The sequence below is a fragment of the Hyperoodon ampullatus genome (assembly GCF_949752795.1).
Source record: "Hyperoodon ampullatus genome assembly, chromosome: 5".
NCBI classification, from domain to species: Eukaryota; Metazoa; Chordata; class Mammalia; order Artiodactyla; family Ziphiidae; genus Hyperoodon; species Hyperoodon ampullatus.
Genome location: NC_136918.1, coordinates 16,447,456 through 16,464,459, shown reverse-complemented (window position 1 = coordinate 16,464,459; position 17,004 = coordinate 16,447,456). Strand labels below are relative to the sequence as shown.

Genomic DNA, 17,004 nt, shown 5'->3' with positions numbered 1-17,004 from the left:
ATACTTAAGCTGGGATGTTATCCATAAACGGATTTTTCGCAAACAGCAACAATTAGTCTCAAAACATTGATTAGCAGCACAGATTAACGGAGTCATGTCTGTGAAACCTAGCTGATCAAGAACTTCAGAGGAGCCATCTATAAGTACTGAAGGACCTGATCATCAAAGACTTCTGTTTTGGAATGGCATAAAATTGAGGAAATTAAGAGTTCATGGAAAACACTGTTAATGGGGATCATTTCAAGTTTACAGTCTATGAAATCTGAAGGCACCAAGAGGCAAATGGTATTAAAAATGTGTTAGAAATATTGAATTTTATGCAGCTTTGGTCACAAATTCTCTTCTGCTCAAGAAATAAAATTTGAAAACAGTTCTCTAACAACATATTTGATGTCAATGTAAGCTACTAAACTCAGTATAAAGCCAATCAAGCACTTCTTAGGAAGACTCACCTAAAACACTGTTTTCCTATTTGTAGAAAATTTTCCAAACCAATGAACAAAATACTTCTTTTCTCTCTCTCTTTTTTTTTTTTTTTTTTGCGGTACGCGGGCCTCTCACTGTTGCGGCCTCTCCCGTTGCGGAGCACAGGCTCCGGACGCGCAGGCTCAGCGGCCATGGCTCACGGGCCCAGCCGCTCCGTGGCATGTGGGATCTTCCCAGAACGGGGCACGAACTCGTGTCCCCTGCATCGGCAGGCGGACTCTCAACCACTGGGCCACCAGGGAAGCCCATATCTCTGACTTTATATACTGAACAGTCTGTCATGATAATCACCAAGTACATAAAGTAGTACATGAGAAAGTATCTTAAATGTGACATATGTCTACCTGCTAAACTAAGATACTATCTTTGTAGGGTAACTAACTATAATAGCGAGGAGAAACATCCGTATATATTCTACCTCAAAACTAAGCTAAAAAACACTTGAAGCTTAAGGAATGAGGTACATGAGCCCTCTCCTCAGCAAATACCTTCTCCTTCTCTTATGTCAAAACTCAACTTCAGAAATCTCTAAATAGAAACCGGGGAAATACAGTAAGCCGAGGAACAAGGGCCATCTCCAACGTTATCATCTAGGGATTTTAAATGATTTTAAAAATATCCTTTAGGTAAAGGGTTACAACACAACTGATCAGGGCAACAGAAGCTTTTCCTTCATCCTATCTTACAGTCAGGAAAGTAGTAAACAAAACTAACTCTGGGAATATCCAAGAGCACTGGCTTTGGAGTCAGAAGGCCTGAATCTGACCTATGCCTTGTGTGACTTAATAGCTGTGTGACTCAAATCCTCAGCGCCTCAGTTTCCTTAATCCATAAAAAAGGGGAGAAAAACACTCATTACAGTTACTGAAAAGATAAAATGAGATTATGTATACATACGGTCTGAAACAATTAAGCCTGGTCTATGTTTAACATAGGGTTATGATTTCCAAATATGCTGTATAAAGATCAACTTTTGGTACAGTATCTTAACATATACCAAATATTTCATCATTATTAAGGTACTACTGAGGCAAACAGAACACTTAAGGTAAACAGAATTCATAAACTTAGAGCCAGGTATACCAAGCTATTTAGTACATTCCATTGGAGAATTCCACCTCTGGGATTCAGAGCTCCCCCCAGGATTTCCTTACACACAACTTTACCACAAGATTTTAATTAAAAATACAATAACCACTAAAAAGCGTATTGAAATGGTTCCAAGATACATACTACTTTAACAATAAAAGCTTCAAGAAACACCTTAACAGCAACCATAGACTTAAGTGGTAAAAATTTCCATTTCTCTCCGTGACATTTAAACCCTTCACTCTGATTACTGTCAAATTAATCACATCATGTTCCAAATCTGACATATTCTCACTCTTCCATATTGTTACACAAAACTGCCTTCTCCTTCCACTTGGAAAATCATCTGCTTCTCTCATCAGTGACCTCATCTGAATGACTCTTAAGATTCAACTCTAGAGTTAGCTTCAGAAGAAAGCAAAAGTAATAATGGGTTGCTTCTGAGGACAGAAATTGGGTGACTGGAGGCCAGAGGTAGCAGAATGGCTTTCAATTTATATTCATATATTTTGAATTTTGAACTGTATAAATGTATTGCCTATGCAGAGAAGTGGTTAATTTTAAACAGAAATCAGTCTAACTACTTCCTCCCCACACAAATCTGACTTGATGTCCTAAATTTTCCCATTAACAACTTCAATTTACTCCATCACAGCCTATAACGTATATCAAAGTATGCAACTTCAAATCGTAATTATTTTCATATAGCCTGAGATCTTGGAAGGCAGGATAGTTTTATTTCTGTATCCCAGTACTTACTACTCAGAAACCACAAAGAAAGTTGAATGATTCACATATTGCCACTTTAAATGTTTTCCTGGGCATTCAACCTACTTAAGGAGTATTCGCAAACTTCATTTTTTGTCACCTAATAGTCTGGGGGCAGGAAAAGGGTTTGACCAAGAGGAAGGTTTAAGTTGGCAGCTCTCTCATGAAACATGTCTATGTACGGACTCATACTCAGGGAATCTTAAAATCTGACCAAAGGCTCAAATTCTAATTTTACCAATGAGGAAAACCAAGAAAGTTAAATGACTTGACCAAAGAAATCAGCTAAATGGTGGAAGAGCCAGATTAGAACACAATTTGCTGTACCACTTCACTACATCATGAGTTTTCTGGCCTGAAACAATGTCTCCTTTTCTCTGATTATATCCATGCCATCCAATTACATTTTTGGATCAAAACTAAACATTCTTGGTATGGTTTGTAGCATAACAAGAGTTGACCTGGAAAAACAGTGTAGACACTGAAACACTGATGTTTCTGGGATGTATGTTTGCCATACATACTGTTTTAGGTTATGCATGATTGTTCACAAATCACTTGCATACCTCATTGCATACCTCATTTAATCCTCTCAAACTCTCCAAGGTAGGTATTATCCCCATTTTTCATATGGGAAAACAAGGCTTAGAGGGCTAAATAACTAGCTCAAGGTCAAATGTCTCAAGTATGCGGCACAGTTGAATTTCAGCCCAGGCATGCCTGACTCCACTGTCTATAATGGTTACTCATATGATATGCTATAGTACATAATTAAACTTACCCTACCTAACTAAATTTACCCTAAGCAATGCCAGATTAAGAATATAACAAATAGAGTAATCTCAATCTGGTATGTTCAAGAATTGCTGTGGGAGGGCTTCCCTGGTGGTGCAGTGGTTGGGAGTCTGCCTGCCAATGCAGGGGACGCGGGTTCGAGCCCTGGTCTGGGAGGATTGCACATGCCGCGGAGCAGCTGGGCCCGTGCGCCACAGCTGCTGAGCCTGCACTCTGAAGCCCTCAGGCCACAGCTACTGAGTCGGTGTGTCGCAAGTGCTGAGGCCCGAGCACCTGGAGCTCGTGCTCCGTGACAGGAGAGGCCGCAGCGGCGCACCGTGGTAAGGAGTGGCCTCTGCTCGAAGCAGCTGGAGAGGGCCCCAGCGCAGCAACGAAGACCCAATGCAGCCAAAAAAAAAGCAACAACAACAACAACAGAATTGCTGTGGGAAAGGCCTAAGTTATACCAATGATTCAGGCATGCATATTCTTTGTGATGTGGTAATTCGTACTACACCATTTAAAAGAACAGCTTCAAATCACAAGTCTACTGCTTTAGTATAAAGAAAAAACAAACTTAAAGGATTTATTCCAATTCAGGAAATTCGCTACACAGACCCCTTAAATACTGTCTTCAATTAAGATTTCTTATTAAAAATCTGCTCTTCCCATTAATAAAAAAATTACTTAGAAACATCATGGTTCAGGCTACATTTAACCAGACACACCTGTTTTTGTAAAGCCTCTCTTGTATTTCGAGAGTAATGCAATTAAGAGATAAACGGTATCTGGAAGAGGAAATACATATTGGTCTAAAACAATTATTAAAAGGAGGAATTAGACCACTATTCCTCACTATTAACACGTGTTCCTATTCCTTCTGAGACCATATTTCATGTCATTTCACTACCTTTACTTCTGTGTTGGTTACCTGCCATTACTTCCTACTCCCACAACGCCCCAGCTTCTACCATTTCGGGAGAGAAAAGTCAAGATCCTTTCATACTCCCCTATCAACCATTCCTCAGGGAAGAGATTCACTGGTTTCTTTACCATCTGATTGGTGGGGCTGCTCTTTGTTACTAGAGGACTCTATAGAGCATGACTGCTTCCAACCTCTTTTGGTGCTGAGAAAGACTAAACTCTATTCTGAATTACCAAGTACCAGATCCATAAATCCAGTATCATGTTTTATCATTTCCAAATTAGTGCTATCAGAATTCTCAAAGAACAAATAGATTGGTATTACATTTATTCTCATAAAGGAGAAAGCATATATCCCACTACCAGTACTGTGAAAAAACAAAAATAACTTCTCATAAAGGCAATTTAGTTCAAGATACCCTCCATCCCTTACAAGAAAAAGACAGTGTTAATAAATTAGTTACTTGGAGTGCGTCTCATCCACACACATAAAAACCCTTATATTTTCTAAAAAGTTAACCAATGTTCAGCCTATACAATTTAGTTCACACAAAATTTTAAACAATGGCATTATCACTGTGAATAAAAAAGGCCATGCTCCCACTTACACGACTCTTGGTTTTAGGAATTTCAGGCACTTTTGGATCATCGGCCTTTCTGGAAACCTATGATAATTTCCTTAACTTAGAGCCACGTTTATGACTAAAGCATATCAACATGGCACTCAGATGAATGCATCAGTATCATTTTTATACTAAATAATGATGTCACTCATACACAGGAGATACTACACTTTGATTACAAAATCCTTACTTACTTAGATAGGCCTAAGATGGTAGCTGGCGTGTGATTTAAACATCAACTGTAAAGCTGCAAGACAAAATTACCTCCACACTTCAATACTGATAAAGAACCATAAGCTCCCAAAGAAATACAGATTCAAGTTAAGGAGCTTTCATTTTTAAAGACTAAATGCAGTAAGACTTTTTCAGAGTTCTAAGAAGTTCCCTATAGATTTTTGAAACAAAGTAAGAGTGACAGTTCTGCCTCCTGATATACATTGACATAATCCTCTCTTAAACGTGACGTTAAAAAAAAAAAAAAACTCCATTAAAAGAAGTGTGTATATATGTATATTTCATACATACATCTATATAGATATGTATGAAGTATACAAACAAAATCTATATTTATAGCACATACCAGGACACACCATTTAACACTCACAATTTATAATATTTTATCAGCAGTCATTAGCAAACTACACAAATAAAACTATTAACAAGATATAAAGATATTTGCCACTAGAGGATCCTTACAATCAGGTTTTCAACAGTCTTTTGGTTGCAGTTGACAGTTCACAATTGCAGCCATTCATAAGAGCTCCTGGCATGTGGCCTACAGAGTTCACATTGGTCAGCTATCTATGGAAAATGATCTGTACCGTGTTCCTTTTCCAGAAGGGCCAGTAATATTTTGCACCTCCTCCTATTTACCAAATAGGAGTCTGTTAAGCGTGTAGGTAGTTTAAACAAATTTTGTAATGTTCACTGTAAAAGTGTCTATGCATTTTTTTATGAACTGTATTTTCAACCATTATTATATCCTCCAGTTTACACAAAATCAATTTGAAGAATCTCAACAACTGACCATAAACTAGAATGATATATAAACTTCACGCTAATTAATACCATATGGTCAATCGGCAATGTTAACTCACAAATTTAACACTTTTCTTATCTTGTATATACAACTATCAGCCCTTTTAAAGGTATGATAGTATATAAGTTCTGATTCTTTAAAATAAATGGTCTCAGAATGAGCCAATACAGATCCTTGTATTAAGTAACGCAAACAAAATCACAAGACAGAGTGCTTAATATATCAACTTAAACCACCTGATCTTTTTGTTAATCTTCCATTTTCCTTCCTTTTCTCAACAAAATAGACTGTGTTTACTAATGTCTTAATGGTTTTTTAAAAGGCAAACATCTTTTTTTACAAATATTTTCTAAGGATCTGAAATTTGTCAACCTATTAATAATTACTCAAGACCTCTCACTCCAATATGTTTTATTTTACATCTGAACGACTGCAAATAAAATTGTACGAAGATTTTAATTTAAGAAGGTAACCTAAAGTCACATTAAAATCACGATTTTGTTAGTACTATCTCCTCAAAAGTAGTCATCTCAGTAATTTAAACATACGCCTGGAAAAACTGTGTTACTTAATTTCAAGAATACAACTTTAAAAACGCCCTCTCTTTTACAAAGGCTTTCCATTAAAAAACAAATTTAAAAAGACCCCCAAACTATTTCTACTTAATGGATTTATTCCTTCACCAGGTGTGTTGGTCCAGTGACAAAAACAGTCAAATGTGTAAGATTACATCTTGGAAACTGGCATGTTAAACTAGAAACCAATGAAGAGGCTCTAACAAAAATTAGAAATGCACATTTGATAAGTAATGAAGATTTTAAAAGACTGGGTCGGGGAGGGAAGCGCCACATTTAAAATAGGACTATACACAAATGAAAACCCCCGCACTGGATTAACTGTTACAATTGATAAGAACATTGATACAGTCGTATCTGTAGTTCAAATAGTCACAAGTTTGGAAATGAGATTCTTGAAATTCAACTCTTTTAATAAAGTAAGAGAAGAAATAAATGTATCTTTGAGGTCATACCCTAAAGAATACATCCCAGAGTTTCCATTTATCAACAGATCTCTCTGCTTCATACCATATCGTCACCAAAAAGTTCTGGGGAAAGTAATTACAAATGCTGTAAACTGAGAGGTGTGAAGGGGAGAGAAAACACGTTCTTCGTTCATAGGTGTGCATGTGTTTTTGGGGTAGTGAGGGGTTGAGAAAACCAGTCATCATTTCTTGAAGAGATAACAGTGTACAACAGGAACAGACAGGTAGTAAGCAAATGGTTATTTATCAACCCATCACAAAAAACTGGCTTCTGGCAGCTAGAAAAGGGAAGATGCCTGTTGACTATTACCAAAAGTGAACAAATAAACTCAGGTGGCATTTCAGGTGTGCCCCTACGTGTGAAAAGTGAAATATGGCAGAAAATGTAAAGAGGGATTTTTGAGTGGCTTGTGGAATCAGTGTCTTTACTTGGTAGTCCCATCCATATAAAATTTCTCCACGACTAGCTAGCTGAGCTGACACGTGGTACTCTCTAAGAGTTCTCAAATGGAAGAAAGACTCCCCACAAGCAAGTCACCTACAAAAAAAAGATGAACTTTTAATTACAAAAGGCAAAGAAGATGAATTTCAGTGAGCATTTTTCAAACCAAAAGAAGTGTATAACAAAAATACAAAGCTAATTCGAAACGAAAAGGAAAGGAATGTGAAGGAACTCAGAATAGGAAGAAAAAGCTTTAACAGCTCTCATTGTAGTCTACATACCAATTATTCAAGAAATCTGTAAAAACAGTTCTGCTCTTTCAACACATCTAAAATTAACCTCTCTCAAAACAAAAACCTCAGAAAATAAATTTCCAACTGTAAAGTACCTGAAACTCTCTCTGTAATTTTTAAATGTAATATCTGGTAATAAGTCAGTTTTTAAACATTTGCATTATACACACTACATCAAATTTTCATGTGACATTTCCTCAAAACCACTTAAAATCCTCATTAAACCATAACCGAACATCAATTGTAGTAGAATTGGTATCGTAATACACCAATTTTCCCTTAAACTATTTAAAAGCATCCCCCCTAAATACAGGGAGCCAATTGTTAACGTTTATACTTTTACTATAAAATCACTCTAATTTCAAGAACTACAGCTTTCACTACTGTCAAGTCTCCTACCTCCCTTGCTTGTGGTAAAAAGATTGACGGAAGATAAGAACATCTTTCCAATACACTTTTTGCTTTAAAAAAAAAAAAAAAAAAAAAAGCATCTTAAAGAAGTCCCTGGGAAGCCTCCTGACCTTCTATACTCTTTTATTAAAGGGCTGAAGAAGATATGATCTTCAAAGCCGGATTTGACATTTCACCATTATCTCTCCAGCCTTTCCAGATACACTGGAGGAGATACCTTACGTGGTTCTTTCTCTACTAGAGGGCTTTCTGGTTTTCCAGAATGGGAAATGTTTAACTAATTTTATCTCTCAGTCTCAAAACTCACACTGACAAGACACTCTGCCATTAAGTGTTCAAGTGTGATTGATATCTAATAAAGGGACAATCCTACACGGCATAACCTACTAGCCACCACTTCTAAATTGAGAGGATTAAACTAAAATCCGCCCTTCTGAGTCAACAATTCTGCATTCCTACCCAATTTAGTGCTTCTAAACAACTGTGACACCAATTCTCTCTTGACACATCTTTTTTAACATCAGTCATCTAAAATTAATGTCTCTGCAAGAACCGATGAATCAGTTTTACTAAACACAAACTAACTTTTATATTTAGAAATATTAAGGGCCTCAAATTGAGAAAAGAACCTCCCACAGTTGCATCCTAAACTACAATGTCCGGTCAAGCATTCCCATCAAATATTTCAAATAAGATTTCCATACCTGTCTTCATCACCATCAACAGGAATGGCTATGCTGAATACAGAGGTGGAGAGACTGTTCATAGGTGTTAACTGAAGGGGGTTTGCCAGGGCATCTGCAACAGGAGGCTTCACAACAGGCTTAGTTTCAGCAATGAGAGAAAGTGGTGGTTGAGGTAGGGGTTCGGATTTTCTTCTAGTATCGTCAACTTGCCCGACTAAAGGCTGGGTCTGAGTCTGAAACTGGCTTAGGTCAGACTGCGGTAGACTCGTCGGTGCACTGGCCGTGCCTGGCGCTAAGGGCAGCCCCACGTGCTGGATGATGCTGCCGCTCCTACTGACCGGAGGATGGCTGCTCAGCTGCTGCGCCTGGGCCAAGGGCGCGGGTACATTTGGCATAGTAACGGAAGTGGTAGGCACGCTGGGAGCGGGCGCGGCTGCAGGCACGTTCGGAACTCCGGGCACCACGGCGTGAGGGCCGCCGGGCACTGCCGATGGCGCGCCGCTGCCACCCATCTGCGGCTGCCCGGCCCCGGCGGGAACCAGGCCCGACGGCGCCGCGCCTCCCACGGCAGCCGGGGGCACTCCGGCCGGCTGACCGGGCGCGGCCGGTCCGCCCTGCGCGGGGCCCGGCCCCGGGGCCACGGCTTCGCCAGGCAGGGAGGCCGCGCCCATCATCTGCGCGCCCGTGGAGGCGGCGTTCTGGCCGGGGCCCCCGGGGAGGCCGGCCGCCGCGGCGGGGCCCGCTCCGGCGCCCGCGGCCGAGGGCTGCGCCGGGCTGGGCGGCTGCAGGCCGGCCACGTGCGGCTGCAGGTACTCACTCTGGCCGGCGGGCTGGACGGGCAGCAGATGGCCCGGCGGAATCTGAGCCTGGGGATACGCGAACTGCTGGGGCGGCGGCGCGGCAGAAGCGCCCACGGCCGGGCCGGGCTGCGGAGGCAGGGCCAGGCCGGGCTGCGCCAGGGTTACATTCGTCAGCGGCAGCCCCTGTCCGTTGGGGCCCGGGGGGACGGAGCCAGGCGCGGCGCCCTGGGGCTGGCCGGGCGGCGGGGCTGCCATCATCTGCGGCGGCCCGGCCGCGGCTCCCGGGAACGGCGGCAGCGGAGCCGAGCTCGGAGCCACAGCCCCACCTACGGGCGGAGGCTGCGGCTGCGGCTGCGGCTGCCCAACGCCAAAACTCTGCGGCGGGGCCGGGGCGGGCTGGCTCATTTTCTCCGACGGGGGTAGCTGTGACACAGCAGTCAAGGAACTGTCAGTTCCCGAGTCGGGCCCGTGCGCCCCCGGCATGGAGGCCACCACCACCACCACGGACCCTCCGGTGGCGCCCAGGCCGCTGTCCCGATCCGCAGTCTGATCAAAAGTATTGCTGTGCCTAATGCAATCCCCGGACCGGGTCAGCACGCTGCTGTCGGAATCCCGCTCATAGTATTCCATGCACGTCCATCGGCCGCGTCTATACGGCTCCCCGCTGCCGTGGTCCAGCTTGATCACGCGGAAACGGGAACTACAAGTGGTGGGGGGCTGCGAGGGGGTGGCAGTCCCTGGCCCGGCGGAGGGGCCCGCGACCGGGGGGGCCCCGGGGGCCCCCGAGGAGGGGGCCGAGGTGGCGGCCGCCGCTAGGGTACTGGCCAGCGCCCCAGCCACGCTGCGGGCCGAAGCGGCTCCTCCTCCGTTGGCGGGAGTGGCCGCCGCGGCCGCCAGCTGCCCGTCCAGGACGAGGTTGGGGGAGACGGTACCGGGAGTCTCCGCATCCCCAACATTGTTGAGCGTCTCTTCGGAGGAGCTGCGCTCGCAGACCTCCTCGGGGCCGTAATCCGTGGCCCGAGAAACGTCGAATATCTCGGAGGAGACGTCCTCTGTGCGTGACTCGTCCGGATCGTCCAGGCTCTCGGTGTCCTCGGTGATGCTAGTGGCCACCTGGGCCGTGGTGACACTGGTGATCTGGAAGCAGCTCTTCTTCTTGGCCGGCATCTTGGACATGGTGAGGAAGGCTGGAGGGCAGAGAGGCACGCCGGCTCCTCTGCGATCTTGCCGGAAACCAGGAAGGGCAGAGCAGGGCCCCCAAAGACAAAGTCCGCGTCCGCGCTGGGGTCTGAGGCCCGCCGCTGTAAGAGTCACGGGTTGATCCGTGCGTCGGCCGCTCCGCGAGACATCCTCCTCCCGTTTCCTTCTCCGTGTCGGTCTCTTCAGCTCTGCCCCCGTCTCACTCGCGCGGCGGCTCCTCCTTCCTTCTCGCCGCCCGCAGTCGCGGCGCCTCAATTCAATACCCCCAGTGGCGGCGAAAGCGCGACCCCAGGGGCGGGCCGGCTGTTTCCTCCTCGCGTCTCCGGGCCGCCGTGGTCAGTCCAGCTCGGCGCTCCGCGCGGTCAGCAGGCCTAGGCTGGGGGTGGGAGTGGGAGGGCGAAGGGGAGGAGGCGGCGGCGGCGTGAGGGGCGGTGCTGTCCCGCTCCTCGAGCCAGTGCCGGCGTCAGCTCCGGGCTCTCGGACGCCGAGAGGGAAGGAGGAGGAGTGGCGAGTCCGGAGCCGGGGACTCCTGATTCAGCCAGGAGCCGCGGGCGGGCGGCGGAGCTTCGGTGCGGCCGAGCGGCCCTCCCTCCCCGGCTCTAGCCGGAGCTCAGCCCAAGGGACATGTCGGCTGTCTCTGGCGGAAACCCGCTCCGGGGGAGGGGAAAGCCGGTTCGGTCCTCCCCTTACAGGGGGAGCCACCCCCGCGGGCGGGCGGCGGCGGCGGTCTCGGCCTCCCCTCGCGGCTCTTGAGAGAATAAGGGGCGGCGGCCGGCGGGCCGGCAAGCGGCGGCGCTCTGGCTGTGTGAGGGAGCAGCGGTAGCTTCTTCGGCTCCTCCTCGATGCGACCGGTTCGCAGGCTCTGGAGAAACTGAAATTCAAACTGCTGAAGCGGCGGCTGCAGCTCCCTCCCCTCAGCCAAGATGGGGCTGAAATGGCCGCGCCAGGGATGCTGGGAGGAGGAGCAGCAGCCCGGCTACCGCCGCCGCTGCCGACTAAAATGCCGCCGCGGCCGCAGCCGTCGCCAGCGCCGCAGCCGCCGCCGTTCCGTGACGCACCGGCGTCGTGACGTCACCGCCCCGCCCCCTCCGGTTTCCTGCAGAGTTTCGCGTGGAGGCGGGGGGGGGCGATGGGCGGGGCTAAAGGTTGAAAAAGGGGAGCGGTTTTTTTTTTTTAATTTAAAATGTTTTTAAATTTAAAATTTGCGCTCTAGGTCTTGTAAGAGTTGAAGAACGAAAGCCTCTTAAATTCCAAGCCTAGAAAAACTTACAGCCGCGCCAATCGAATGTTTTGATATCGGTTTATTCCGAGACACTGGAAGACTGGAGGTCATGTGCTTGCTGTGTCTACTGTTTAGCAAAATCGTAGTGAAACAAGGCGATAGGAATGGGGGTTGGGGGGGTTCGCTAGGATAAGGAGGGAGGCGGCTGGAGGAACCGAATCACTTAAAAAAGTCTTTCCTGATAATAAATGTTTTCCACTATAGTCAGAGGAGTGAAACGCTGAGAGAAATGGGGATGATTAACCAAGAATAGCAAGCCAGAGTGAGTCAGGAAAAGGATCTTATAGCCAGAAATTCTGTCTCCAACAATGGCATCAGGAGATGGTTTCTTGCCCAGGGTGAGGTCAGTTTAAAAAAAGATTGGAGGTTACCAACATATTCCTAATTTTCCTGAGTTTGTTGTGATTCCAGCATCGAAGAGTTCATTTAAACATCTTGAGATTGTTTTTACTTTCAGCATGAAATCAGCTTATGGGCTCCATAAATGTAGAACCTACTGCGTTAAATAGTTGTAGCTCTTTCTTTTGTTTATTCTAAAGCTCCTAGTTGGAGCCAGAGTGTTAGATGTTTTGGATTGGGCCATGAACAATAAGAACAAGTTAGAAAGCACCCTTTCCTGTCCAGAAAGCAGCTATGAAAGTACTGGAGAGTTTACCATTTAGTTGCCTTCTGGTGAAAGAAAATGGTAAGGCCATTCTTTTAAACAGTTTAAAAAAAAAGAGGAAGGCGGCTCTTGAACTTTGACATACTAATACATCATTTAGGTAAAATCTAAAATGTCTTGATGGAATTCAAAATTTCATATCTATTACAGCTTTAGCAGTCATACCATGATGAGTGACATAAATCAGTTAATCACTGTACTCAGTTCTCTAATCTTTGAAGAATAGAAATACTTTTTATCCCAAAGGATGTTTTGGTAATTAAAATTTACAGAGAATTTTTTAGGTCCTTAGTTGTAAATAATATACAGAGATTTGTCGTTTAACTTTAGTAGAACCCATGTCCTCCATACCCAAGTGACTGAGGTCAGGATGTGAAATAAGACCACATAATAACATCCCTGTTTCTTAAGGGAGTGGGAGAGAGTAAAGTAATAAAGTGTAACATTATGCTGCTATTGTGGCAGAGATAGCTAATGGAATGTTTCAGTTCTAAATCTGTAATTTCAGTAATTGTTAGAAACAGTATTCCATCAGTAAGTTAGATCAACTGGTTACATCCAATATGAATTTATAAAAACTTAATTTCATTTTGGATTAATTTCCCAGATTGTTAAAAGTGGTGACCATTGGGTGATGTTGACTGTGCGGCTTTTGGAAAAATAAGTATTGTATGCCTGCTTGTCCCATTACATTATTTTATAACATCAACTTCTTGATTACTTGTTATGATACTCTTAAATCACACATTTAAAGGAATCATCTTAAAGTAATCTGTAAGACCGTTTCTCTTAAAGAACATGTAAAGAATTTATTATAAAATGAAAATGATGACAAAGATAATTTAGAAGACATCAGTAATGGGCTATATTTCTGGTAAGGATGGGGTTAAAGATGTTAAAAGACGTCTAGCAAAAAAGGTAAGATTTATAAAGTTAAAATGTTTTATTTATCTGTTTAAGGATTTGTGTGTGTTTAAACTAATAAAATAGTTCTCTTGAAAGTAAGTTTTCCAAAAGCTTTAAAGGTCCTAGCTTCTTTTATACATTTGCTCTTTAAAAATGTAAGGAACTTATTGCATAAAACTTCTATTAAGGAATGATAAGAATTCTGGTTGTTGCAAATAAGTTTGAAATCATTTTATAGAGAGCAAAAAATCATATAACTACAAAAAGCTATGTAATTTCTGGATGGTCCACAAAAAATTAAAAGCTGTCACGTAACTAATTAAATTGATAGAAAGCAGGATGTACATGCAAGTATGTGTGTGTGTGGAGAGTTCATAATAAGTAACTCGGTAGTCTAACACACTGGAACTGGGGAGATACCTGGAGTTCCATATCTCAAGACTAGGGGTCTTACTGCAACTATCTTGGCTTCCTGCCTGCACCCAGAGACTTTAGGTGGAAAATGTGGGAATCCTTGGTTACTGCTCAAGGACCTCCAACTTGACTGTTTTACACTTTGTTCTTCCCTCAAAGATTTAATTTGGGGCTTCCCTGGTGGCGCAGTGGTTGAGAGTCCACTTGTCGATGCAGGGGACACGAGTTCATGCCCCGGTCCGGGAAGATCCCACATGCCGCGCAGTGGCTGGGCCCGTGGGCCATGGCCGCTGAGCCTGCGCGTCCGGTGCTCCGCAACGGGAGAGGCCACAACAGTGAAAGGCCCGCGTACCAGAAAAAAAAAAAAAAAGATTTAATTTAGTAATGTATGGGAAGCATATTTAGGAAGAACAATGCAGGGGGAAAAATGACTTAGAAACTAAGGACTGTTTCCACTGATTGGAAAAAGACAAAACAAAACAAAGCAAGAAACAACTATGGCAGCAAGATCTTTTCATCATTTTGAGAGCATTCCTATCCCCAAATTCTGCTAGGTTATCATCTAACCATATCAGTTACCAGATGCAAAACTGTTTCATAGTCACAAGATCCTGGAATGTAAACTACAGAAATACTCAAGAAAACCTGACTTTTTTTTTTCAATGAATGCGTATCATATTTAAATTAGTAATGGTACATTAATCCAAACACTCTGGGATAGAGTAAAGAAAATCATATATTCAGTAGAAATGAAGCAACTGTCTAGGTTAAGAGAAGTAACCTTTAGAATTAGTACTGTCAGTCAGACGGTGACATTTATTGAGCATTCCCTTGTGTGCATTAGGAATTGGACAGCTTGTATCCCAGCCAACAAATTTTTCTGGGATTTAGAAATAACATGTTTATTTTCTATATTTTTATCACTGAATTGTTAGAAAAATACAAAGTGGAGGACTAGTTTTCAGGTTCCAAAAAGCGTTTGCTGGAAATAAATATCAGTTGTCTGAACAAGTAGTACTGGACTTATTACTATGATTTACCTGGGGTTCCATTTCTGGAACAATATCTTATTAATAACCCCCTGCAGTGAAGCCGTTGTGTAATATTATCCAAAAAGGGGGAAAAAAAGTTAACAAAAGAGGACTAAGGCTAATGAAATTCCATGAATACTCTTATAAAGAAAAACATAATCTGATTGAGATGTACAAACTTTGAGAATGAAGTGTGTAAAATTTTCACATGTAAGAAAAGTTCTATTAGCTACTCTTCTAGAGTTCAATATACTATCAAACAATGATGTCTTTTTTTAATAGTGAAGATATCCTTGAGTTCCAAAGACCTTTGAAGTTCAGGCAAAACAGAGCAATTTGGTGGAAGAAAAGGGTGAATTTTGAACTAATAATAAATACAATGTCCTATTAAAGCTTTTTTTCTTTTATTATGGAACTTAACTTAGAATCTAAAACATTAGTTCTGTGGTTTTGAAATCTAGCTTAAATGCTGCAGTATAGGGCAACTTCAATAGAAAATCTATTAATGACTATATTCCTTTTTTTTTTTTTTAACATTATATGTTACCATTTGGGATAAAAGAAATCTGTGTTGCCTAATTGGAGAGAACTTGAGATCAAGAGTAAGCTCCAGTTTTGCTATGGACTTGTTTTCTGACTGCTAACAAGTCTATATTAATCCCTCAGTTTCCCCATTACTAAAAAGAAGCAACATTGTGGTAAAGAGGCATTAAACTACCAACCCCAGAGAAAGAATGAATGGAAAAAAATAACATGTGGCAGTGTTTTGGCATCTTTGGAAAGATAGAACTCAATGTGATGCTATTGGCAGTAATGTTTTTAATACAATTTGTTAATTAAAAAGAAAGTTACAAAGTGTACATGATTTTAGGAAGAAGCCATATTCTGTCATAGATGAACTAGTTATTTACAGACATTTAATGGCCTATCATTGGTAATGTGAAATCATCACCATCTATTCTGTCCTTCTTGTGTATATGAATTTGGTATATGCACAGATGTGATTATGTATCATTTCAAGTGATGACATACCTTTACTTTTAAGTTGTAACTTTAACACTCACAAAAGAGCATTGAAAGACATTGCCAATTTCTAGACTTCTGGGTTATAGTTCCCTATGTATGTTACTATTATCATCTTACAAAGTTTTTAAAAAGTGTGTTTGAGTGTAGAAACTTGTATAAGCTTTATATGGACACGAAGGTTGTCTTAAGTGTTGTTGACTGATAATCTGTTGGTCATTCTAACCTGGCTAATTGGACTACTTTTTTTTTTTTTTTTTTTTGCATTACGTGGGCTTCTCACTGCTGTGGCCTCTCCCATTGCGGAGCACAGGCTCTGGACGCACAGGCCCAGCAGCCATGGCTCACGGGCCCAGCCGCTCCGCGGCACGTGGGATCTTCCCGGACCAGGGCACGAACCCGTGTCCCCTGCATCGGCAGGCGGACTCTCAACCACTGCGCCACCAGGGAAGCCCTGGACTACTTTTAATTCATAGGAACAAAGGGTTGAAAAGCACAGATAGAATCTTGACTACTTTGTATTTGAAGTTACATTTTAATTCAGAACTAGTTCTTTCGTCACTGGAAACAAAACACTTTTAGCATTTAACTTTAGAATACTTGAAATCCTACTTTGACAGCATTCATTCTCATTAAAATCTCAACTCATGATCCATGTTTGCACAAGGATTTGGGTATTACTTAAAATGTCCGTGTAATGAGCTGCTTCTCTGCAAATTAATACTCACTTCCCTTCCCCATCTGTTGCCTGGGATCTTTGGAAAAGAAGGGAAATAAAGGAAAAATGCAAAATCAAGGTGAAATGTTAACCATAGGGTCGTTCCAGTTGCAGCCGTCAAATCCCTAATGAATAATCATAATAGTATTACTATGACATCCATTTTGTGGCACTTACCTATTTTTAACCTAAATTGACTAGATACAAATATATTTTCATCTTCAAATATTGAGAATATTTTCTCCATCTTCACCCTGTCTTTTCTGGATTTTGATACTAATTTTGCTTTTTTTGCATACTGCAAATGTTTATTCACTGACTGATCTAATTCTAGATTTTTTGTTTATAAAAATTTCATTCTTACTTGCTGTATAGGTACTCCATCAATA

At 42.7% G+C, this 17,004-nt stretch overlaps 1 protein-coding gene across 2 annotated transcripts in view; it reads right to left on the bottom strand.

Annotated features, from left to right (window-relative positions):
* The window catches only part of TSC22D2 (TSC22 domain family member 2), a gene marked incomplete at both ends in the record, with an annotated part of 47,043 nt that extends 36,490 nt beyond the window's left edge, over nt 1-10,553 (bottom strand). For both annotated transcript variants that reach the window (XM_079704647.1, XM_079704648.1), the window contains one exon: nt 8,596-10,553. In XM_079704647.1, coding sequence (XP_079560773.1) covers nt 8,596-10,553 — 1,958 coding nt within the window. The remainder of the gene's footprint in view (nt 1-8,595) is intronic.
* Between the last annotated feature and the right edge of the window lie 6,451 nt (nt 10,554-17,004).